This window comes from Cherax quadricarinatus, chromosome 10 (assembly GCF_038502225.1).
Source record: "Cherax quadricarinatus isolate ZL_2023a chromosome 10, ASM3850222v1, whole genome shotgun sequence".
NCBI lineage: Eukaryota > Metazoa > Arthropoda > Malacostraca > Decapoda > Parastacidae > Cherax > Cherax quadricarinatus.
In genome coordinates this window covers 6,110,486-6,136,431 of record NC_091301.1, presented here as the reverse complement: position 1 = coordinate 6,136,431, position 25,946 = coordinate 6,110,486, and the positions used below count along the sequence as shown (strand labels likewise).

General features: G+C 38.4%; 1 protein-coding gene across 2 annotated transcripts; it reads left to right on the top strand.

Moving 5' to 3' along the window:
* The first annotated feature begins 9,605 nt into the window (after positions 1-9,605).
* On the top strand, positions 9,606-24,114 carry Non2 (upstream activation factor subunit spp27 homolog Non2). 2 transcript variants are annotated; one of them, XM_070083577.1, is made up of 4 exons: positions 9,606-9,854; positions 11,787-11,918; positions 12,032-12,257; positions 23,263-24,114. In XM_070083577.1, the coding sequence occupies exons 1-4, from the start codon at positions 9,624-9,626 to the stop codon at positions 23,328-23,330; spliced, it is 657 nt and encodes a 218-aa protein (XP_069939678.1). In that variant the 5' UTR covers positions 9,606-9,623; the 3' UTR covers positions 23,331-24,114. The 2 variants fall into 2 exon arrangements, with proteins under 2 accessions (XP_069939678.1, XP_069939677.1); XM_070083576.1 differs by having other exon boundaries at positions 11,787-11,930.
* The last annotated feature ends 1,832 nt before the right edge of the window (positions 24,115-25,946 follow it).

Sequence of the window (25,946 nt, the reverse complement as noted above, 5' to 3'; positions counted from 1 at the left end):
ACAGCAGCAGCAGCTGACGGCGGTACAGCAGCAGCAGCTGACGGCGGTACAGCAGCAGCAGCTGACGGCGGTACAGCAGCAGCAGCAGCTGACGGCGGTACAGCAGCAGCAGCTGACGGCGGTACAGCAGCAGCAGCAGCAGCTGATGGCGGTACAGCAGCAGCAGCTGACGGCGGTACAGCAGCAGCAGCTGACGGCGGTACAGCAGCAGCAGCAGCAGCAGCTGACGGCGGTACAGCAGCAGCAGCAGCTGACGGCGGTACAGCAGCAGCAGCAGCTGACGGCGGTGCAGCAGCAGCAGCTGACGGCGGTGCAGCAGCAGCAGCTGACGGTGCTGCAGCAGCAGCAGCAGCAGCTGTACCACCAATAGTAGCGATGGTTGATTGGGGTTTATTATACAACCTGGCCAGCTCGGAGACACACACTCCTTTCATACTTATCAATACTCTTTTTCTTCATCTCTATAGTAATTCTCACCCTTATTGCTGTAGGGTTGGCACTAGAAGCTTTCTTGGGGCCCATGGTCACTTATTTTCCAGAAAAAATCACCAAAAACACTAATAATACGAAATGTTCCAATTGTATGCTTGGATGTTACTGCGGAGGCTGGCTGGTAAACAATGCCACCGGCGGAATATGTGAGTGTGGCTCAGGCCGCACATTGGACACGTCTCAGACGAAGGGCGGTGAGCGGGTTTTTGGGCGGTATGCGAGGCAAAATTTTTGTGAAAAAAGCGAGCGGTATGCGGATTGTACGGTATGCGAGGGTCCACTGTGTATATATATATATATATATATATATATATATATATATATATATATAAAATCACACACAGTAGGGCCCCACTTATACGGCGGGTTAGGTTCCAGGCTGTCTTAAAAACACACAGTAAAATACATTCACAGTAAATTCATTACTTATCTTAAAGTATTTGTAATCTTAATGTAGGGAGAGAGGTGAGTAGTACTTGTAGGAAGTCAGGTGTAGGTAGCACTGGCTCCCCGTCTCATACTTAATATACGATATTTAAAACATCCCAGAGAGGTAAAATACACATGCAGTACACTCATTTTTACCTTAAAATATGTGTAGTCTTAATATAGGAAGAGAGGTGAGTAGTATTTATTTGTAGGAAGTCAGTGTAGGTAGCCGGTAGGTGTAGGCCTGGGCTACACCTACCGGCTACATACACTGTGGCCCAGAGCATATTATTAACATCAACATGCCTTGTTCACTGAATTTAATCATTTCTAACAACTACCTTCAGATGCCATCATAAATGAAGGTAGAAGTAATGAATAATTCATGCCGAAAATTGTAAACAAAAGCAGAGTGAGGGAGTGGCTGGGCCAAACGCAGGTTCAGACACGTTTTCTCTGATGGCTGAGCAGAGAAAACATAATGTTGTCCCTCCACCCGGCTACCACACAGCTCCACAAGTATTATTATCAGAGCATATAAAATATGCAATAAATGCCAGACAAGTTTACACAAACTTATATTAAGTTAGCAATAGAAATAGGCATTAAAAACACAATAAAAGGTAAGATACACACAGGGTACACTTATTACTTACCTTAAAATATTAATGTGTGTGAGGTGAGTGGCAGGGTGTTTATTGAATAAAATCAGAATGGTACACCATCATCCTCTAACTTGGCACTTAAAGCAAGAGGCTTACGACTTCTCTTTTTATCACATCTAACCTTAGACGCCATCGTCAACGAGAGCCATCTAGTTAACGAGAGAGAGAACGAGAGTTGAGACAATGTAAGAACACAAACTGAACAGGTAGTGGACGATCACTTGGTCAGGCGAAATAAATGCGTATTAATGTGTGTCTGCTTTTAGTTCATTCACGTCCATTTGTAAGGGTTTGTAAAACGTTTACCTCAATATTTTTTTATTATAATAATAATTACCTCACAATACAAATACTCTTACATTGTGTACAAGTTGTACAAGTTAGTTCAAAAGAAACAAACAGCAACACACCATTTTTAGAGTGAATGAAGATAATAATATTATTATTATTATTATAAGCTCTAAACCCACAAGGGTCATGAATTGCTATATATAGAGTAAAGGCATACGAAAAGAATATTTTTTTACAGTTATCCCCCAGTTTGACTAGAGAAAACGTAATTCTTCCGACACTACACAGCTGCTTGGTAAACAAATCTCATATTTACCTCAATTTTTATTCTGTGAGTGTATGTATTATGTTTATATGCTATGTAATGGGTTTCATATATAATTTTGAGGAAAATATCATTGATGGATTAATGAAAATGCCTATATTTATGTAAAATAAGACATTTAGTGTGCCAAAGAGTGCTTATTACGTAGTATTGGCGTTATGAGTAGAGAAAGACTTAGCGACTTTAATGTGTACCTGCACACCAGCACTGTGTAAGTATATTTAAGTACAGGTACACTTAAGTATAATTATCAGAGTACATATAAAATATGCAGTAACTTTAAAACACTTGAAATTTTGGAAAGTTTCCTGACGTAATAGATGGTCACGGAAAATGTAAACAAACCGGATGGGGGCGCCGTATTTGAAAGACCGCTTGCCGTATAGCAAATTTTGGTCATAATTTGACATCGCCATATTAGCAGAACGCCGTAAGGCGAAACGCCGTAAAGCAGGGCCTTACTGTATATATACATACATACATACACATCTCATATTTATGTAAATTTTGTCTGTTGGTGAGTGTAGTATTATGTAAAGTGTTTCTTATATAATTTTGATAAAAAATATCAGATGGATTAATGAAACTATTAACGTAATATGACATTTAAAGCGCCCCAGTGATTATTATAAATATAGCAGCTTCAACACTGAGTGAGACACTGATTTTGATGTGTACCTGTATGTCAACACAGTGTGTAAGTTTAATTTAGGTACAAATACAAAAGTACGTATAATTATCGAGAACCGTGCAACTTCGGCTTACGAACGCCCCCCCCCCCCTGCGAATTTTTCCGGATACGAACTGTCGTTCGGTTGACTTTTTGCTTCTGGATACAAACGAAATTTCAGGATGCGAACTTGCCCCTCAAGGGAGGTTCCTTAACCCTTAAACTGTCCAAACTTGCATCTATGTTCGCTCGCGAAGCACTCCGAACGTAGATCTACGTTTATTTTTACATTCTTTCTTATGGAGAAAATCAAGGTTGGAGCTCTGCGTGCGCAAACATAGATCTACGTTTGGACAGTTTTAGGGTTAAATGAATAAAATATTTATTTCTTTGCAAAGGTTACAATGTGTGTTTACACATGATTGGCATAAAGAAAGCCACCATCATGCCGAGGCATTTCAGACACTTAACCTAATATACTAATAGACTGCTAAAAGTGTACTAGTAGTGGTTTCCAATGTTTTGCTGGTGGTGGTGCCAACTACTGGCAGCCTCTTGAAGTTTCTCCTTACTACTGCTGCTGCTGTTAGTATGTATGTGGTGATGGGCTATTGATCTAGGGAATTGGATCTGTGCTCCAGTTCCCTAAATTAATAATAATAATTATAACAATAATAGTAATAATTTGTCATTTTTTAGACATTTTTCATATTTTTTTTTTCCACGTTTTTGTGCCAAATGCTTCAAAATACAAATTAGTAAACCTCTGGGTGGCTGTAGCTACTGCGAGATCACGGCTATCTCAGTGCCAGCCAATGGTCAAAATGAAGAGGTGTCACTGAGTGACCGCAGCAGACCCTTGGGCTGCGTAATTATTTCTTGTATTGTACAAATTTCTTACACAATGCCTCGCCCAAAGAGACAGTATTCATGTACAATCAGCAAGAAGCTCAGAAAGCGAGTAGAAACTATGAAAAAAGCTAGAGAAACGAAGGCAGCAGCACAGTGAGGCAGATGGCCATCACCACCACCACTGGTGGCCAGTGATCATGTCTTCACCTATATATACATCTGTCTTGACCACACCTGTGGTTACATGTGAGACAACCTCACCACTAATCATAGATAAACACAAGCTAGGTGTGGGGTTATGGACTGGGAAGATACTAGTGGGAGAGTAAATGGTAAAAGCCGCTGCCGCTGGCATCGCCATCACTTGCCATATTATGACCTATTTTATTCATTTTTGAGTATATATGTTATTAATATTGTTTATTATGTCATTAGATGAATTGTGATAGATAACTAAGCCTTAGAGTTATTAGCATTATTTGTCGTGCCTCCAGAGAGGCTGAAACGGATTAATTGCATTTTAATTAATTTAAATGAGGAAAATTGACAGCATACGAACAGGTCAGGATATGAACAAGGTCATGGAACAGATTAAATTCGTAAGGTTCCACTGTATATATAAAATAGGCAATAACTTTAAGACTAAATTTTGGAAAGTTTCCAGACATAATGAAGAGACGGGGGGAGCGCGTATAATGAGTTTTGTTCATAATTTGAAATGTCCATATTAGTGAAACTGAAGATGGGCCCTACTATATATACTGTATATATTTAAATTTTATTTAGCGACCAGGATGACCCATGTTAAGGCTGCTCCTCCTCCGTTGCATACATAAGGCACACAATATGGGTTTCCTGCAGTTCTTTGAAACCTTACCCTTGGTGAGCTCGGCAAGTTTTTCTACTCCTAGCCCAGCCTTGGGCCAGTTTCATCTGGTGCTTGTCTGACCCCCACAACCATCACACCTCGATTGATCTGGCATGGAATTCCGAGTCTAGGCTTGGGGCAATGCATGTTGTCAGTGGCTTTTCAAAGTCCATTGGTAATAGGGTTATGTCAAATTTTCAAAATGTTGGCAAGACTTTGGGTCTTGTTAATAAACAAAATTCATTTGAATTGTCCATCTTGAGTCTGATCAATGGCTCCTAAACATACTCATGTTGGTACTTCAGTATCTCGTTTCTTTGCTGTCATCAGTGTAAGTACAGTCATGTCTAAGGTCAAGCCCAATACTGGTTGTGGTTTTTGTCTTCTGTTTGCTGTGTGAAAATAAATAGTATTTGTAATTTCTTAGTTTTATTTATGGCTTTTAGCTCCTGGGTCCTGCAAGATTCATTTAACTGAAGTTCAGTATTTGATATTTCCTCAGTCAGTGTTTCCTTCTGCATTTCAGGTAGTCTAGCCCTCTTGAGATGATGATTTTTTATCTTCACCTGTAAAGGGAGTCTCTTTCTAGTTTCTTTTTCATTAGGGAATGTGTATTGGGCATATTTAAACTTGCCACAGAGTTGATCCTTTCTAGACAATGATTTGTATCCATGTCATTTATAACTTCCCAGCTTGTTTCATTAAGATGATTTATTTGATCCCAGTTGATCTTGTTAGTTAAATTTGGTGAAGGCACCCTCATAACTTTGCATTTTGCTGGTCCAGGCCCCCATGCATGCAAGTCTGAACTTCGATTAGATTATAATCTGAATAACTGTTCTTGATACTGTTATATTTTGCACCAGGTCATTATTTATGAAAATTAGGTAGTGTACTTTCCAATCTTGGCTCCACTATTTGCTGGCTTAGTATATTTATTAGATTCAGAAGCCCATTTCTGTAAAATAGATTTTAATTGGTTCCTTGCCAGTAGTAATTTGAGATCATCCTCAGAGTAGCAGAGTTATTCTATTTTGGTCAGTTTTGCTGGGGGTGGGTATTCCCCCTTCCCCCCATTTATTTTGAGAGTTTATTGGGCCTTATTCGATTATGTTTGGGGTAGCATAGAATGCATGCACCAAGTGTGACAGCATAAGTTCATGGGATGAACAAGGCCAGATTTGGCAGTTGTGGCTTGCTTGAGGACTGTCTTCATTAATGATCAACTGCTTTTCCATGTCAGGCAGTGCTGTTGTTAAAATTTCTGCTATTAGAATGGCAGCTGCATCCACTACTGCTTTAAGAGGAGCAATTGTATTAGTCCAAATGTGATACTGAAACGTCTTGCAGGTTTAGTTGTGGGTATTAGCAAGTCATTGTCTCCTGACTTGATGAAGTTAATTTTAGTCTCCAGGAATTTAGTTATCTGTTTAGTTGATTATTTGTGAAAAGGTCCTTAAGCTTTATACCAAGGTTCTGCCAGTATGTGGTAACTTGTAGAGAGCACCTGTGTAGGGCATATAAAAAAAATCCAGGGAAGCAGGGAGGATTATGGAATCTCACTGTTGAACTTCGTCCTTGTTCCAAATTCAGGTTGTAACCTGGGTTTGGGGGAAACCTGATTTAGTACAGTTTGATAAAAATATTGGAAAGTGGCACATTTGAAGGTACAAAAAATTTTGTGCTAGTACATTTGACTCTGTTTAACCCCTTCAGGGTCCAAGACCAAAATCTGAAGTGGTGCCCCCAGTGTCCAAGAATTTTCCCCCCAAAAATTATTTTTTCTTATGAAATGGTAGAAAATCTTTTTGTGAAGGTAATAAAACAAAAAGTATGAAATTTGATGGAAAATTTACGAAATTATGCTCTCGCGAATTTTGACGTGTCAGCGATATTTACAAATCTGCGATTTTTGCCGACTTTGACTCCCATTTTAGGCCAATTACATCATTCCAGTTGACCAAATTCTTAGCTATTTCACTAGTATTACTTCTATTCTATCGATTGAGCACAAGAAATAGCCAAGTCAACTGTTTCAACTACAAAATAAAGTGATTGGAAATTGGTAATTTGGCCAATTTAACACAGTTCAAAATATTCCAATTTCAAAATAGCGTCCAGAATAAACAATGTAGGCATTCCTGGCACTAAACTAACATTTCCTCTGTTCATTAGTTACGTTTTGAGGCTTTACAAATAAATCCCATTTTGATTTTTTATTCACATAATGAATTTTTATTCACACCAAAAAATAGAAGATTTACTGTTATGCAATATTGTAATAATTGTGTAAATATCATCACCACATTTGTGAATGTATATTAGACCCACCAGCTCGCGTGTATTAGACGTGTGAGGTCGATTGTTTACTCTCGAACATCAGCAAAAATTTAACATTTCCGCTACTTTGAGCTCAGTTTCAAGCCATTTCTAGTGGTAAAACCAATCAAAATCATCTCTATTTCTGTAATATGTCTTCCATTCTATCAAATGAGACCAAGAAATTGCAAATACAACTATAAAAAACATACGAAAAAACACTGCAAAGTTGCTGTTTTAATCGAAAATCTTGGTTTCATTTTTTTTTCTCTCATTATACACAGTGTGCTGCAGGATTTGTTTTATGTGGTGCACACATACCACATAGATGTATTCTCTCATATCTAGGCCCAAGTGTACCACTCAGTTTATCAGAGAGAGCTGAGCTCATGAGGTAGATCTATGGTTTGGACCCTGAATGTAAAGCCGTAGATCTACGGGACGGACCCTGAAAGGGTTAAGGTTTGACTGCTTGCATCATAACCTCCACAGCTCCTGCTGTCTCCATATTTTTTCACCTCTGCATTTGACTGAGGAAGACTACTGCATATGTAAAATTGTCTTAAGAAAGATGCCTAGCTGTTGAGCTTGTTTTGTTCATATAATAAATAAATTTATAAAATGTTTAAGGGAGGGGCGAGCCTTTTTCCAGTTTCAGGAAATTAAAATTGAAAAATTATGGAAAAAATGTTCTTACTGAAAAATAGTACAAAATTCTGGCAACATTTTGATGTAATCTGCTAGTTTCTATCATATTTCTAAGTATGTTTTTCATTAACCCTTTCAGGGTTTTGGCCGTACTAGTACGGCTTACGCACCAGGGTTTTTGACGTATGTACTAGTACGCCTAAATTCTAGTGCCCTCAAATCTAGTGAGAAAGCTAGTAGGCCTACATATGAAAGAATGCGTCTATGTGGTCAGTGTGCGCAGTATAAAAAAAAATCCTGCAGCACACTGCGTAATGAGAAAAAAAAAACTGACCGTGTTTTTGGTTTAAAACGGCGACTTTGCACTGTATTTTCGTATGGTATTTATTGTTGTATTCTAGTTTTCCTGGTATCATTTTATAGAATGGAAGACATATTACAGAAATTGAGATGATTTTGACTGGTTTTATCAAGAAAACTATCTTGAAATTGAGCTCAAAGTAGCAGAAATGTTCGATTTTTACCAAAGTTCAAAAGTAAACAAATCATGCTATGCATCCAATACACGTCAACTGGTGAGTCTAGTATTCTTTCACAAGTGCGCTGATATTATTTATACGATTTCTACACCAATGCAGTAGTCTGCATAACAGTAAATCTTCTATTTTTTTTGTGAGAATAAAAATTCAAAGTGGAAAGCAAAAGAATGTAAGAGGGGCATGGGGATGTGACTAATGAACAGAGGAAATGCTATTTTAGTGCCAGGAATGTCTTTCTTGTTTATTCTGGACCCTATTCGAAAATTGGCATCTTTATAAATTTGTGTGAAATTGGCAAAATTGCTAATTTCTGACCACTTTATTAGATAGTTGAAATCAGTAAATGGGTGGTTTCTTGTACTCATTCAATAGAAAAAAATGGAGTTCTAGCGAAATAGTTATGATTTTTGTCGACTAGTACACTGGAATTGGCTGAAAATAGGGCTCAAAATGGGCGAAATCACCGATGCATAAACATCGTCAAGACTGCTGACTTCATGAGCGCATAATTCCGTAAGTTTTCCATCAAATTTCATACTTTGGGTGTCATTATGATCGGGAAAAGATTCTATCTTTTCATAAGAAAAAATTTTTTTTTAATTTGGCCGACCGTGAGAAGTCTCTGAGAGGGCCTTTCGACCATGAAAGGGTTAAATGTATTTTTTTTTTTTTGCTGCTGCTGTCAGCAAAAATACATGTTGGCAATTGGTATTGTTTTTTTTTTTTATGATTGTTACATTGTAAATACTCTACATGGCATCTTCTGTGCTAGCTAGTGTGTGGAGTGCAGTGAGGGAGTCCCTCAGTGTCCTGCAGGCTGTCAACAAGCAAGGAGGGGTGCAACACGCTTAGATTTGGCGTGCCATAACCGTAGAGTTTCACACCAAACAAAATCGATAATAAATCAGAAATAAGTTATTGACATTGTAATACCTATCCTGCGATAAATATTAATAGGATTGTCATGATTTTTGCAGATGTTTTTGAGGAATGATGGTTCTAAAAACACCCAGGGTGGATTTGTGATACTGTTTACAGCTTTGTTTTTTATGATTTTTTTTTTTTTGTACAAAAAAATACTACAACTGTGTGTGTAAAATCGACTGACATTATCGCTAAACTGTCTACTAAATTGGCAAGATCATTGTACATCTTGCCAATTTAGTAGAAAAAGGAAAGTCCTAGGACCCATAAAATTGTTCAAAATTTATTTTTTTCTATTACTTGAAGGCTAGCAGTCAAAACATACACAGCCTATATGTTTTTTTATGCTGCTTAATCCAGTCACAATCCCATTGAAATCTGATAAAAAAAAAAAGTTGGCGATTCTGCTCGCCCCTCCCTTAAGCTTGTAATGTTTGCATTGTGGTAATTGTCTTGTCTATGAGTGCTCCATACAGAATTATCCTTTAGGCTTTGTACTTGTTAAATTTTGTTTAAATATTCTTGATGCATATGGGATTGCGATACCATTTTTATATAATTAAAAAAATTTATACAGTACAGGGAATTTTAACCGATTTGTATGTTTACAGCCATCCTCAAAGGTGCAGATCTTGAAACTTTATCAGCCAAAAAAGTTCGTCAGCAGCTTGAGGAGCAGCTTGGTGTTGACCTTTCAGATCGAAAAAAGGAAATAGACTCAATCATCATGGCTGATGTAGAAGATCAAGTTAACTCACACTCAGATGAGGAGGTATCAGAGGAGGAAGTTCCCAAAGCCAAGGAGGATTCAGAGTCAGAGCCAGAATCGGAGGTAAGAGATAACTTATTTCTGTAAGTAGTGGTATATGAGCTCTATAAACATTACTTGCTTAGTATCTCTAAAGCTAAAATTTAGTTTGTTCGTACATTTTGTTATATGCATCTTCTATCTAAGTAGTTTAGTTTTGTTTACTATGTGTGATTTTTAACCCTTTGTGGGTTGGTCCCGTTGTTCTACACCACGAGCTCGGTAAATTTGGGCCTAGATGTGAGAGAATGGGTCCGTGGTAAGTGTTCACCATGTAATAGGGAAATTGTGACTTGTTTTTGGTTTAAAACGGCAACTTTGTGGTTTTTGTGATTGTATTCTTGATTTCTTGGTCTCACTTGATAGATTAGAAGATATATTACATAAATAGAATGATTTTGATTGGTTTCAGGAGTAAAAGCTTGAAATCGAGTTTGAAGTAGCAGAAATATTAAATTTTTGCCACTATTAGAGTACACTTGTCCAATACATGTTCATCTGTCCAGTCTGATAGGCTTTTAGGAATACAGTGACATTATTTGTACAATTATTACAATAATACAGTAGTCTGCATAACAGTAAATTTTCTATTTTTGTGTGTGAATTAATATTCTACATGGAATTCATGTGTAATATTGGAGAGGCCTAAGAACATAACTAATGCAATTTTCGCCCACTTTAGGTCCTATTTTAGGCCAATTACATACATTGTTCCAGTCGACCAAATTCTTTATTATGCTACTATGCCTTCTATTTTATCGATTGAGCACAAGAAACTGCCTAATCGACTATTTCAGCTACTCAATAGTGATCATATATTGGTAATTTGGCCATTTTCACAAATTTCAAAATATTCCATTTTCAAAATAGGGTCCAAAATAAACAATGCAGGCATTCCTGGCACTAAAATTTCCTGTTCATTATTTATGTTCCCAGGCTTCGCACATGAAATTTCATCTTCATTTTTTATTCACACGCACCAAAAAAGATTCACTGTTATGCAATATTGTAATAATTATGTAAATATCACACATATGTGAACACAAATTAGACCCACCAGTTGATGTATATTGAGTTTGTTTACTCTTAAACATTGGCAAAAATCAAACATTTCTGCTACTTTGAACTCAGTTTTAAGCTATTTTCATTCCTAAAGCCAATCAAATCATCTTTGTTTTTGCAATGTCTTCCACTCTGTCAAACAAGACTAAGAAACCATGAATACAACCATAAAAGCCATACAAAAATACATCGCAAAGTCGCTGTTTTAATCCAAAAATATGGTTGCCGTTTTTTCCTCATTGCACTGTGTGCTGCAGGATTTTCTTTGGTGCACTTACCACACAGATGCCTTCTTTCATATCTAGGCCCAAATTTACTGCTCACAGTTAAAGGTATTTTATCATTGTGTAATATGTTCGGAGTGCTTTTCAGCATGTGTAGCTGAGGTAAGGCTATATCGAAAATAGTATGATTCTAAAAGATGATTTAATAATTTAAACGGGTGGTGTTACATCTTAAGCAGATTGGTTATGAATGCATGGAAAGGTTGAGAATATCTTGTGTAGAGAATCTGAGATTGAACAGAAGGCTATGTGAAGGAAGTGAATGCATTTAACTGCTAGTAGATTGATTGAGAAATAGTTGAATAGATAAGGAAAGGAAGGGTTAAATCTCCAATGGAAAAAGAAAGTAATGGAGCACAGTATGGTTGTGCCAATTTTGTATGGACAAGGATCATGGTCTAGAAATACTGTAGTAAGGATGTTTTAGACAAGGCTAGGTTAGATTGTTGTGTTCATGTCTTAAGTTAGAAGTTGTGCAATTTCTGCATTGGTTGGCCTTCTAATGGTCATTTGTATGAAAGTAGACCACCTAAATAACTATGGGTATGCTGTACATTGTTTTACACAATTTTACTTTGATTTCAAATACCATATTGTCCATAAATTCTAGGGTAAGGGTGGTGATGATGATGATTACGAACCCGGTTCCAAGAAAGGCGCAAGAAAACCTAAGGCTAGTCCCAAGAAACGTAAAGCTGATGATGACGATGACTCTGATGAAGAATGGGGCAAGAGGAAGAAGGTAAATGAAACTGTTAGTCAACATTTTTTTGCCCTGTTAATAGTTAGTGTTACATGAAATTAATGACATGCTTATGTGATGTATAAGTGCTACATTAATATTTCTTATTTTAGGCACCCAAAAAGGGTGGTGGCGGCGGTGGCGGTGGCCGTGGTAAAAAATCTGCTTTTACCAAGTCCTTCAAATTGTCTCCTGAATTGGCCGATGTTGTGGGCTCAGATGTGATGCCTCGTCATGAAGTTGTAAAGAAGCTATGGGCGGTCATTAAGGAACGGGAGCTGCAGGATCCTAAGAATAAGCAATATGCAATCTGTGATGACCAACTATTGAAAGTGATTGGTAAGTAAGAAAGCATTGAACAATAGGTGATTGGTAAGTAAGAAAGCATTGAACAATAGGTGATTGGTAAGTAGGCAGGGATAGGATAATCAGTTAAGACTTCATGTTTAAACCTGGGGTGTTTAACCCCTTTCAGGGTCGAGAGGCCCTCTCCTAAACTTGTTCTCGGGGTCGATTTTTTTTTTTGGGGGGGGGGGGATTTTTTCTTATCAAATGAATATTTTTTCAATCATACTGACACCAAAAGTGTGAAATTTGATGGGAAACTTAAGAAATTATGCTCTTGCGAAAATAATGGTCTCGATGGTGTTTATGCATCGGTGATTTCGCCCACTTTGAGCCCTATTTTCGGCCAATTCCAGTGTACTAGTCGACAAAAATCATAACTATTTCACTAGAACTCCATTTTTTCTATCGAATGAGTACAAGAAACCACCCATTTACCGATTTCAGCTATCCAATAAGGTGGTCAGAAATTGGCAATTTTGCCAGGTTCACAAATTTCAAAAGATGCTAATTTCCAAATAGGGTCCAGAATAAACTAGACATATTCCTGGCACTAAAATAACATTTTCTCTTCATTAGCCTCTAACATTTCTTTTGCTTTCCACTTTAAATTTTTATTCTCGCAAAAAAATAGAAGATTTACTGTTCTGCAGACAACTGCATTGGTGTAGAAATGGTATAAAAAATATCAGCGCACTTGTGAAAGAATATTAGACTTCCCAGTTGACGTGTATTGGAAGTGTGGCATGATTTGTTTACTTTTGAACTTTGGCAAAAATCGAATATTTCTGCTACTTTGAGCTCAATTTCAAGGAACTTTTCATTGTGAAACCAATCAAAATCATATAAATTTCTGTAATATGTCTTCCATTCTATAAAATGAGACCAGAAAAACTAGAATACAACCATAAATACCATACGAAAATATACTGCAAAGACGCTATTTTAAACCAAAAACACGGTCAGAGTTTTTATTATTATTATTATGCACTGTACTGCAGGAATTTTTTTATACTGTGCACACTGACCACATAGACCCATTGTTTCATATGTAGGCCTACCAGCTTTCTCTCGCTAGATTTGAAGGCGCTAGGATTTCCTCATACTAGTACGTCAATAACCCTGGCACATATGACATACATGTACTGTACTAGTACATCGGAAACCCTGGAAGGGTTAATGGGGAATTGTTTTGAGAGGAAAAAAAAAAGTTAGTGGGTTTCAGCTAAGTGTGCTGTGTGGGATTTGCAGAAGTTAGCTAGCTAGACTGCTGCAATGCATTGCCTGCATTTTTAAATTGATTGAAACTTGTGGTTTACAGAGTTTAGATTGAAATATCAGCACTTGTGATGGATGTTTAATTTTGGTCACCCTTGCTTAGAAATGGCAACTTTTAATACTACAAGTGGGTCCTGCTTTACAGCATTTTTCAGTTATACCCATTTTCCATTTACTCAGGTCTAGCTCAATTGCTCACTTAATATATGATAGGGTACACACGTTATCAGGCTTTTATATACAATTGAAAGTTAAAATAAAAAAAAAAAAAGCTATGACTTCCTTTGGTCATTTTTGCTTTGCAGCAGTAGCCTGGAATCTAACCTGCTTTATAAGCAGGTTAGATTCCTGTAATTTTAACCGATTTACGTTTAAACACACCCTAAATTGCCAGCTGAAGGTCAGATAACTAAAAATTTGTAAGGGGAAAATCTTCTTTTCTTCTTTCTTTCAACACACAGGCTGTATCCCACCGAGGCAGGGTGGCCCAAAAGGAAAAACAAAAGTTTCTCCTTTCACATTTAGTAATATATACAGGAGAAGGGGTTACTAGCCCCTTGCTCCTAAGGGGAAAATATCTAGTGTTTTTTTTTTTTTTTTTTTCTCAAATTACTGAGTTGTCTGCATTTTATGGAGTAATACTGATAGTTAAATGGGTAGTTGCATGTGTTTCTCTGATAGAATGAAAGGCATACTGTTGAAGTAGTTGGAAAAAAAAAAAAACTTTGTTGAATTGAGCAGTGGAATTGGTTTAACCCATTAACTTTCCTAACGTAGATCTACGTTCTTACCGTTAGCGCTCCAAATGTAGATCAGCGTTTTCTTTTTCCTGCCTCCAAATTTGGGACAATTGGCCTGAGATGTCTGGTCATTATAGAACGAGTCTTCACACTTGGTGTGCACAGTATTAAAAAAAAAAATCTGGGAGCCCCAGTTCAGTCGAGCACCAGCTAGAGCAAAGAACGTGGCAAACACCAGGGATACACTGATGTCATGTCTTCACTTTCCTCTTAAAAGGGGAATGTTATGTTGACCCTGAGTTTAGTGGCTTTGAGATGGATATGGCCACAAGTGGTCAAGGAAATATAAAAAACCTCGGTAATAACCAATGTGCAACATTTGTGTAACATCCTTTCAATTTTGATACCACTGGTAGTGTCATCCTGCCAGAAAGTCCTATAACCTATGTCGTAAGTAAAGATAAATAATTCTGGAATGTGTGTAATACGTGTTTGGCAGGCTGGGTGGCTAGCTGATTGACTGGCTGTCTGTCTGTCTGTCTGTTTCTATTTCTGCTGTCTGTATCATGGGTACACAAAAATAGTTATCATACATAGTGTAGGATAACTCAAAAAATCCATACAGTGCTTGTGATGTAAGGTATAATAAGCATGATTGCCAAGTAATACACATTTTCACTTATTCAGGAATTAGATGTGACAACTCTGCATCATGTGTAATACCTGTTAGTTCGTGAGCAGCTCTGAACCAGAAAGAGAGAAGCTGACACACACAGGCAGACAAATAAGCAGAGACAGAGCTAGACATACATGTTAAAATTTTATTATCACACTGGCCGATTCCCACCAAGGCAGGGTGGCCCGAAAAAGAAAAACTTTCACCATCATTCACTCCATCACTGTCTTGCCAGAAGGGTGCTTTACACTACAGTTTTTAAACTGCAACATTAACACCCCTCCTTCAGAGTGCAGGCACTGTACTTCCCATCTCCAGGACTCAAGTCCGGCCTGCCGGTTTCCCTGAATCCCTTCATAAATGTTACTTTGCTCACACTCCAACAGCACGTCAAGTATTAAAAACCATTTGTCTCCATTCACTCCTATCAAACACGCTCACGCATGCCTGCTGGAAGTCCAAGCCCCTCGCACACAAAACCTCCTTTACCCCCTCCCGCCAACCCTTCCTAGGCCGACCCCTACCCCGCCTTCCTTCCACTACAGACTGATACACTCTTGAAGTCATTCTGTTTCGCTCCATTCTCTCTACATGTCCGAACCACCTCAACAACCCTTCCTCAGCCCTCTGGACAACAGTTTTGGTAATCCCGCACCTCCTCCTAACTTCCAAACTACGAATTCTCTGCATTATATTCACACCACACATTGCCCTCAGACATGACATCTCCACTGCCTCCAGCCTTCTCCTCGCTGCAACATTCATCACCCACGCTTCACACCCATATAAGAGCGTTGGTAAAACTATACTCTCATACATTCCCCTCTTTGCCTCTAAGGACAAAGTTCTTTGTCTCCACAGACTCCTAAGTGCACCACTCACTCTTTTTCCCTCATCAATTCTATGATTCACCTCATCTTTCATAGACCCATCCGCTGACATGTCCACTCCCAAATATCTGAATACGTTCACCTCCTCCATACTCTCTCCCTCCAATCTGATATTCAATCTTTCATCACCTAATCTTTTTGTTATCCTCATAACCTTACTCTTTCCTGTATTCACCTTTAATTTTCTTCTTTTGCACACCCTATCAAATTCATCCACCAATCTCTGCAGCTTCTCTTCAGAATCTCCCAAAAGCACAGTGTCATCAGCAAAGAGCAGCTGTGACAACTCCCACTTTGTGTGTGATTCTTTATCTTTTAACTCCACGCCTCTTGCCAAGACCCTCGCATTTACTTCTCTTACAACCCCATCTATAAATATATTAAACAACCACGGTGACATCACACATCCTTGTCTAAGGCCTACTTTTACTGGGAAATAATTTCCCTCTTTCCTACATACTCTAACTTGAGCCTCACTATCCTCGTAAAAACTCTTCACTGCTTTCAGTAACCTACCTCCTACACCATACACTTGCAACATCTGCCACATTGCCCCCCTATCCACCCTGTCATACGCCTTTTCCAAATCCATAAATGCCACAAAGACCTCTTTAGCCTTATCTAAATACTGTTCACTTATATGTTTCACTGTAGACACCTGGTCCACACACCCCCTACCTTTCCTAAAGCCTCCTTGTTCATCTGCTATCCTATTCTCCGTCTTACTCTTAATTCTTTCAATTATAACTCTACCATACACTTTACCAGGTACACTCAACAGACTTATCCCCCTATAATTTTTGCACTCTCTTTTATCCCCTTTGCCTTTATACAAAGGAACTATGCATGCTCTCTGCCAATCACTAGGTACCTTACCCTCTTCCATACATTTATTAAATAATTGCACCAACCACTCCAAAACTATATCCCCACCTGCTTTTAACATTTCTATCTTTATCCCATCAATCCCGGCTGCCTTACCCCCTTTCATTTTACCTACTGCCTCACGAACTTCCCCCACACTCACAACTGGCTCTTCCTCACTCCTACAAGATGTTATTCCTCCTTGCCCTATACACGAAATCACAGCTTCCCTATCTTCATCAACATTTAACAATTCCTCAAAATATTCCCTCCATCTTCCCAATACCTCTAACTCTCCATTTAATAACTCTCCTCTCCTATTTTTAACTGACAAATCCATTTGTTCTCTAGGCTTTCTTAACTTGTTAATCTCACTCTAAAACTTTTTCTTATTTTCAACAAAATTTGTTGATAACATTTCACCCACTCTCTCATTTGCTCTCTTTTTACATTGCTTCACCACTCTCTTAACCTCTCTCTTTTTCTCCATATACTCTTCCCTCCTTGCATCACTTCTACTTTGTAAAAACTTCTCATATGCTAACTTTTTCTCCCTTACTACTCTCTTTACATCATCATTCCACCAATCGCTCCTCTTCCCTCCTGCACCCACTTTCCTGTAACCACAAACTTCTGCTGAACACTCTAACACTACATTTTTAAACCTACCCCATACCTCTTCGACCCCATTGCCTATGCTCTCATTAGCCCATCTATCCTCCAATAGCTGTTTATATCTTACCCTAACTGCCTCCTCTTTTAGTTTATAAACCTTCACCTCTCTCTTCCCTGATGCTTCTATTCTCCTTGTATCCCATCTACCTTTTACTCTCAGTGTAGCTACAACTAGAAAGTGATCTGATATATCTGTGGCCCCTCTATAAACATGTACATCCTGAAGTCTACTCAACAGTCTTTTATCTACCAATACATAATCCAACAAACTACTGTCATTTCGCCCTACATCATATTGTGTATACTTATTTATCCTCTTTTTCTTAAAATATGTATTACCTATAACTAAACCCCTTTCTATACAAAGTTCAATCAAAGGGCTCCCATTATCATTTACACCTGGCACCCCAAACTTACCTACCACACCCTCTCTAAAAGTTTCTCCTACTTTAGCATTCAGGTCCCCTACCACAATTACTCTCTCACTTGGTTCAAAGGCTCCTATACATTCACTTAACATCTCCCAAAATCTCTCTCTCTCCTCTGCATTCCTCTCTTCTCCAGGTGCATACACGCTTATTATGACCCACTTCTCGCATCCAACCTTTACTTTAATCCACATAATTCTTGAATTTACACATTCATATTCTCTTTTCTCCTTCCATAACTGATCATTTAACATTACTGCTACCCCTTCCTTTGCTCTAACTCTCTCAGATACTCCAGATTTAATCCCATTTATTTCCCCCCACTGAAACTCTCCTACCCCCTTCAGCTTTGTTTCGCTTAGAGCCAGGACATCCAACTTCTTTTCATTCATAACATCAGCAATCATCTGTTTCTTGTCATCCGCACTACATCCACGCACATTTAAGCATCCCAGTTTTATAAAGTTTTTCTTTTTCTCTTTTTTAGTAAATGTATACAGGAGAAGGGGTTACTAGCCCATTGCTCCCGGCATTTTAGTCGCCTCATACGACACGCATGGCTTACGGAGGAAAGATTCTTTTCCACTTCCCCATGGACAATAGAAGAAATAAAAAAGAACAAGAGCTATTTAGAAAAAGGAGAAAAACCTAGATGTATGTATATATATATATATATGCATGTGCGTGTCTGTGAAGTGTGACCAAAGTGTAAGTAGGAGTAGCAAGATATCCCTGTTATCTAGCGTGTTTATGAGACAGAAAAAGAAACCAGCAATCCTACCATCATGCAAAACAGTTACAGGTTTTTGTTTCACAGTCATCTGGCAGGACGGTAGTACTTCCCTGGGTGGTTGCTGTCTACCAACCTACTACCTATGTTAAAATTTAACAGTGAAAAATAAACAAAGCCAAGGCAGTGCACGGTCATCATATGTCACAGCTGCAATGTCAGCATTGGAGTGACAGTCTTACACCATGCTTCAAGGAGTTTCATATATAATGTAACATGTCTTAAACATTGCTTGGACTTATAATTCCCCCCCCCCCCCCCCCCCAACAAGTCGGTCGTCTCCCACCGAGGCAGGGTGACCCAAAAAAAAAGAAAGAAAATCCCCAAAAAGAAAATACTTTCATCATCATTCAACACTTTCACCACACTCACACATTATCACTGCTTTTGCAGAGGTGCTCAGAATACAACAGTTTAGAAGCATATACGTATAGAGATACACAACATATCCCTCCAAACTGCCAATATCCCAAACCCCTCCTTTAAAGTGCAGGCATTGTACTTCCCATTTCCAGGACTCAAGTCCGACTATATGAAAATAACCGGTTTCCCTGAATCCCTTCACTAAATATTACCCTGCTCACACTCCAACAGATCGTCAGGTCCCAAGTATCATTCGTCTCCATTCACTCCTATCTAACACGCTTATGCACGCTTGCTGGAAGTCCAAGCCCCTCACCCACAAAACCTCCTTTACCCCCTCTTTCCAACCCTTTTGAGGGCGACCCCTACCCCTCTTTCCTTCCCCTATAGATTTATATGCTTTCCATGTCATTCTACTTTGATCCATTCTCTCTAAATGACCAAACCACCTCAACAACCCCTCTTCTGCCCTCTGATTAATGCTTTTATTAACTCCACACCTTCTCCTAATTTCCACACTCCGAATTTTCTGCATAATATTTACACCACACATGTCCCTTAGACAGGACATCTCCACTGCCTCCAACCGTCTCCTTGCTGCTGAATTTACCACCCAAGCTTCACATCCATATAAGAGTGTTGGTACTACTATACTTTCATACATTCCCTTCTTTGCCTCCATAGATATCGTTTTTTGACTCCACATATACCTCAACGCACCACTCACCTTTTTTCCCTCATCAATTCTATGATTAACCTCATCCTTCATAAATCCATCCGCCGACACGTCAACTCCCAAGGATCTGAAAACATTCACTTCTTCCATACTCCTCCTCCCCAATTTGATATCCAATTTTTCTTTATCTAAATCATTTGATACCCTCATCACCTTACTCTTTTCTATGTTCACTTTCAACTTTTTACCTTTACACACATTCTCAAACTCATCCACTGACCTTTGCAATTTTTCTTTAGAATCTCCCATAAGCACAGTATCATCAGCAAAAAGTAGCTGTGTCAGTTCCCATTTTGAATTTGATTCCCCATAATTTAATCCCACCCCTCTCCCGAACACCCTAGCATTTACTTCTTTTACAACCCCATCTATAAATATATTAAACAACCATGGTGACATTACACATCCCTGTCTAAGACCTACTTTTACCGGGAAGTATTCTCCCTCTCTTCTACGTAACTTACCACCTATTCCATATACTTGCAACATCTGCCACATTGCTCCTCTATTCACTCTATCATATGCCTTTTCTAAATCCATAAATGCAATAAAAACTTCCCTACCCTTATCTAAATACTGTTCACATATATGCTTCAATGTAAACACTTGATCTACACATCCCCTACCCACTCTGAAGCCTCCTTGCTCGTCCGCAATTCTACATTCTGTCTTACCTCTAATTCTTTCAATTATAACCCCTACCGTATACTTTTCCTGGTATACTCGGTAAACTTATTCCTCTATAATTTTTACAATCTCTCTTGTCCCCTTTCCCTTTATATAAAGGGACTATACATGCTCTCTGCCAATCCCTAGGTACCTTCCCCTCTTTCATACATTTATTAAACAAAAGTACCAACCACTCCAACACTATATCCCCCCCTGCTTTTAACATTTCTGTCATGATCCCATCAGTTCCAGCTGCTTTACCCCCTTTCATTCTACGTAATGCCTCACGTACCTCCACCACACTTACATTCTGCTCTTCTTCACTCCTAAAAGATGGTATACCTCCCTGGCCAGTGCATAAAATTACCGCCTCCCTTTCTTCCTTAACATTTAAAAGTTCCTCAAAATATTTTCGCCATCTACCTAATACCTCCCTCTCCCCATCTACTAACTCCCCTACTCTGTTTTTAACTGACAAATCCATACTTTCCCTAGGCTTTCTTAACTTGTTTAACTCACTCCAAAATTTTTTCTTATTTTTATTAAAATTTCTTGACAGTGCCTCTCCCACTCTTTCATCTGCTCTCCTTTTGCACTCTCACCACTCTCTTCACCTTTCTTTTACTCTCCATATACTCTGCTCTTCTTATAACACTTCTGCTTTGTAAAAACCTCTCGTAAGCTACCTTTTTCTCTTTTATCACACCCTTTACTTCATCATTCCACCAATCACTCCTCTTTCCTCCTGCCCCCACCCTCCTATAACCACAAACTTCTGCCCCACATTCCAATACTGCATTTTTAAAAATATTCCAACCCTCTTCAACCCCCCCACTACTCATCTTTGCACTAGCCCACCTTTCTGCCAATAGTCACTCATATCTCGCCCGAACTTCCTCCTCCCTTAGTTTATACACTTTCACCTCCCTCTTACTTGCTGTTGCCACCTTCCTCTTTTCCCATCTACCTCTTACTGTAATAGTAGGTGACCAAGGCAGATGAAAATGTTCACCTGTCCGTTGGTGTTTGACTGAGTACTATTTCAGTACCTAATATTAGTGTCAGAACAAACATTGGCTATGAAATCACGAAAACTACTACAAATTGTAATTATCAGTATGTAAAAATTATATGAATTAAAAAATGAGAAAAATAAAAGGTATATCGGCAACAGTTCTGCAAGCGGCAGGACTACATGTTGCCTTCAGGTGAGCATCCAGTGCCAACTTCATGGTCTTGTATCAGTAAGTGCTGACCCTAAAAAAAAAAAAAAAAAGTCTTATTACACACAAAATTGCCCTCTAATTTGAGAAAAAAAAAATTCTCAATATTTGGAGTGCTGGGCGACAGAATTTAGATCTACGTTTGGACCGTTAGTAGGGTTAAAATAGGATGAGGGGGGGGGGGTGAAGTAGAACAAATGTTGACCAGTCTACTTGGTAAGCTTTAGATTGGGGGATGAAACGGGTGCATTTTCATTGGAATGTTACAAGTATCTGGTTTTTAAATTTCACAGAATAGATGGTAATGTAAAATTGTAAAGGAAGTAAATGCTAGGGTGTTTGGGAGAGGGGTGGGATTAAATTTTGGGGAATCAAATTCAAAATGGGAATTGACAGTTACTTTTTGCTGATGATACTGTGCTTATGGGAGATTCTAAAGAAAAATTGCAAAGGTTAGTGGATGAGTTTGAGAATGTGTGTAAAGATAGAAAGTTGAAAGTGAACATAGAAAAGAGTAAGGTGATGAGGGTATCAAATGATTTAGATAAAGAAAAATTGGATATCAAATTGGGGAGGAGGAGTATGGAAGAAGTGAATGTTTTCAGATACTTGGGAGTTGACGTGTCGGCGGATGGATTTATGAAGGATGAGGTTAATCATAGAATTGATGAGGGAAAAAAGGTGAGTGGTGCGTTGAGGTATATGTGGAGTCAAAAAACGTTATCTATGGAGGCAAAGAAGGGAATGTATGAAAGTATAGTAGTACCAACACTCTTATATGGATGTGAAGCTTGGGTGGTAAATGCAGCAGCGAGGAGACGGTTGGATGCAGTGGAGATGTCCTGTCTAAGGGCACTGTGGCTGTATAGATAGCCCTTGTGGCTTAGCGCTTCTTTTTGATTATAATAATAAGGGCAATGTGTGGTGTAAATATTATGCAGAAAATTCGGAGTGTGGAAATTAGGAGAAGGTGTGGAGTTAATAAAAGCATTAATCAGAGGGCAGAAGAGGGGTTGTTGAGGTGGTTTGGTCATTTAGAGAGAATGGATCAAAGTAGAATGACATGGAAAGCATATAAATCTATAGGGAAAGGAAGGAGGGGTAAGGGTCGTCCTCGAAAGGGTTGGAAAGAGGGGGTAAAGGAGGTTGTGGGGGCAAGGGGCTTGGACTTCCAGCAAGCGGCGTGCATGAGCGTGTTAGATAGGAGTGAATGGAGACGAATGATACTTGGGACCTGACGATCTGTTGGAGTGTGAGCAGGGTAATATTTAGTGAAGGGATTCAGGGAAACCGGTTATTTTCATATAGTCGGACTTGAGTCCTGGAAATGGGAAGTACAATGCCTGCACTTTAAAGGAGGGATTTGGGATATTGGCAGTTTGGAGGGATATGTTGTGTATCTTTATACGTATATGCTTCTAAACTGTTGTATTCTGAGCACCTCTGCAAAAACAGTGATAATGCGTGAGTGTGGTGAAAGTGTTGAATGATGATGATAAGTATTTTCTTTTTGGAGATTTTCTTTCTTTTTTTTTGGGCCACCCTGCCTCGGTGGGAGACGGCCGACTTGTTGAAAAAAAAAAAATTGTAATGTGTAATTTAGTCGCATATACAATAATGACTTAATTTACTTTTCATAAATCCCTATTCTTTTTTTCATCTTACAGGTGTAAAGCGCTTCCGTACTTTTGGCATGATGAAACACCTAAAGGATCACTTCCTGGAGGCTGCATAAGAAACTTCATATAATAGGGACCCTGTCAGTCTCCAATGCCCGGCACACCACGGCAGTCGACGTCGCCAAAAGCTGCTGTTCTCACCCATATTCACTACCAACTTTGCTTAGTTAAGAAGCCCCGTTTTCTTTTTTCTTCCCCTATGCCTCATTTTATGCAAATGTGATTTGATAGATGAGGTCTCTGCTTAAAACATAAATTGATTCAGTAGCATTATTACTGTCATAGAAAATCTATAAATTAGGTAAACTGTTATAGGGGTTTAGCTAAGGAGGACATGTTTTGTCCTTTTAAAGCATTGTTTGGTGTGTGCCTTTTTTGTATCCTTTGTCAGCAATGGAAACGGATTAGTTGATGTGCTTGTTTTTGTCAGGTAAGATTGTTTATTCATATGTTGGAGATTACCCCCTCCCGATGTCTAATGTGTTCATAAAAATGGAGAGTTAACCACTCCTTTGCAGACTCACTTCTTCATATATATAACATTGTCATTAATCATTACATTTCCGTTTTGGACAGTAGCAATGTAATATAAAATATTATAATTTTTCTGTGGCTTGGAGTAGATAGGTTCTGCTTTATAGGTTATATTATTTATCAGGTTACTGCATTCCACATGCTTAGAATGCTTTGTGACTTGGAATTTTGTGGAATATGTTAAGGACTTAAGAATTATTTTTTGAATTATCTTGTGTTTGTGATATAAATAGCCACAGATAGTTAACAAATTAATATTAAAAATCTGTCACAATGGTACGTCTTTTAATAAAATATTTTGTAAAATGTAATGGATTAATTAATCCTCGCATTTTTGTCGATGACACTTTCGGTTTGTAAAGTTGTATGTGGTAATGCAGCGAGCATGTACTATAGGAAATGATTACCATCTCTAGATGGTAGTCACTTTAAAAAAAATCCCAAGAGGTTCCTTGATGCCAGGGAGGGGCTTTGATCCAAAGAATGACTTTACTTGGCATTAACCTGATTACCTCTCATTCCTCCAGACACTATGACCCTTATGATTTGAAGGCTTCCCTTGTATAATAAATGATAAATGGCTTTCTAACTTGTATATGGTATGGACAAGTTAATCCAAAGGTTGATGGTGAAAAATATATTTACATCTTTTAATTTTATTTGAGCATACTACTTTTAGGCTCTTCATTATTGTAATAATCTTAAGTGCTATTGGAGTGTGAGCAGGGTAATATTTTATGAAGGGATTCAGGGAAAGTGGTTAGCTGGGCTGGAGTCCTGGAAATAGGAAGTACAGTGCCTACACTTTAACCCTTTCAGGGTCCGTCCCGTAGATCTACGGCTTTACGTTCAGGGTCCAAACCGTAGATCTACGCCATGAGCTCAGCTCACTGATAAACTGTGAGTGGTACATTTGGGCCTAGATATGAGAGAATACATCTGTGGTATGTGTGCACCACATAACAGATCCTGCAGCACAGTGTATAATGAGAAAAAATGAAATCATGATTTTTCGATTAAAACAGCAACTTTGCAGTGTTTTTTCGTATGTTTTTTATAGTTGTATTTGCGATTTCTTGGTCTCATTTGATAGAATGGAAGACATATTACAGAAATAGAGATGATTTTGATTGGTTTTAGCACTGGAAATGGCTTGAAACTGAGCTCAAAGTAGCAGAAATGTTAAATTTTTGCCGATATTCAAGAGTAAACAAACTACCTCACACGTCTAATACACGTCAGCTGGTGGGTCTAATATACATTCACAAATATGGTGATGATATTTATACAATTATTACAGTATTGCATAACAGTAAATCTTCTAATTTTTGGTGTGAATAAAAATTCATTGTGAATAAAAAATCAAAATGTAATTTATTTGTAAAGCCTCAAAACATAACTAATGAACAGAGGAAATGTTAGTTTAGTGCCAGGAATGCCTACATTGTTCATTCTGGACCCTATTTTGAAATTGGAATATTTTGAACTTTGTGTTAAATTGGCCAAATTAACAATTTCCGATCACTTTATTTTGTAGTTGAAACAGTTGACTTGGCGATTTCTTGTGCTCAATCGATAGAATAGAAGTAATACTAGTGAAATAGCTAAGAATTTGGTTGATTGGAATAATGTAATTGGCCTAAAATGGGAGTCAAAGTCGGCAGAATCGCCGATTCGTAAATATCGCTGACACATCAAAATTCGCGAGAGCATATTATTATTATTATCAAAAAGAAGCGCTAAGCCACAAGGGCTATACAGCTCGCGAGAGCATAATTTCGTCAATTTTCCACCAAATTTCGTACTTTTTGTTTTATTACCTTCACAAAAAGATTCTCTACGATTTCATAAGAAAAAAAAATAACAAATTTTTTTCTTGAAAATTCTTGGACACTGGTGCGTGACTCCAGATTTGGGCCTTGGACCCTGAAAGGGTTAAAGAAGGGGTTTGGGATATTGATAGATGACAGCATAGACATCCCTCCAAACTGAGTGCCTCTGCAAAGACTGATTATGTATGAGTGATGGTGAAAGTGCTGAATGATGAAAGTTTTTTTTTTTTATTTTTTGGGTCACCCTGCCTCGGTAGGAAATGGCAGATGTGGGTTGTTTCAGTGCTAAACTCTTAAGGGTCGTAC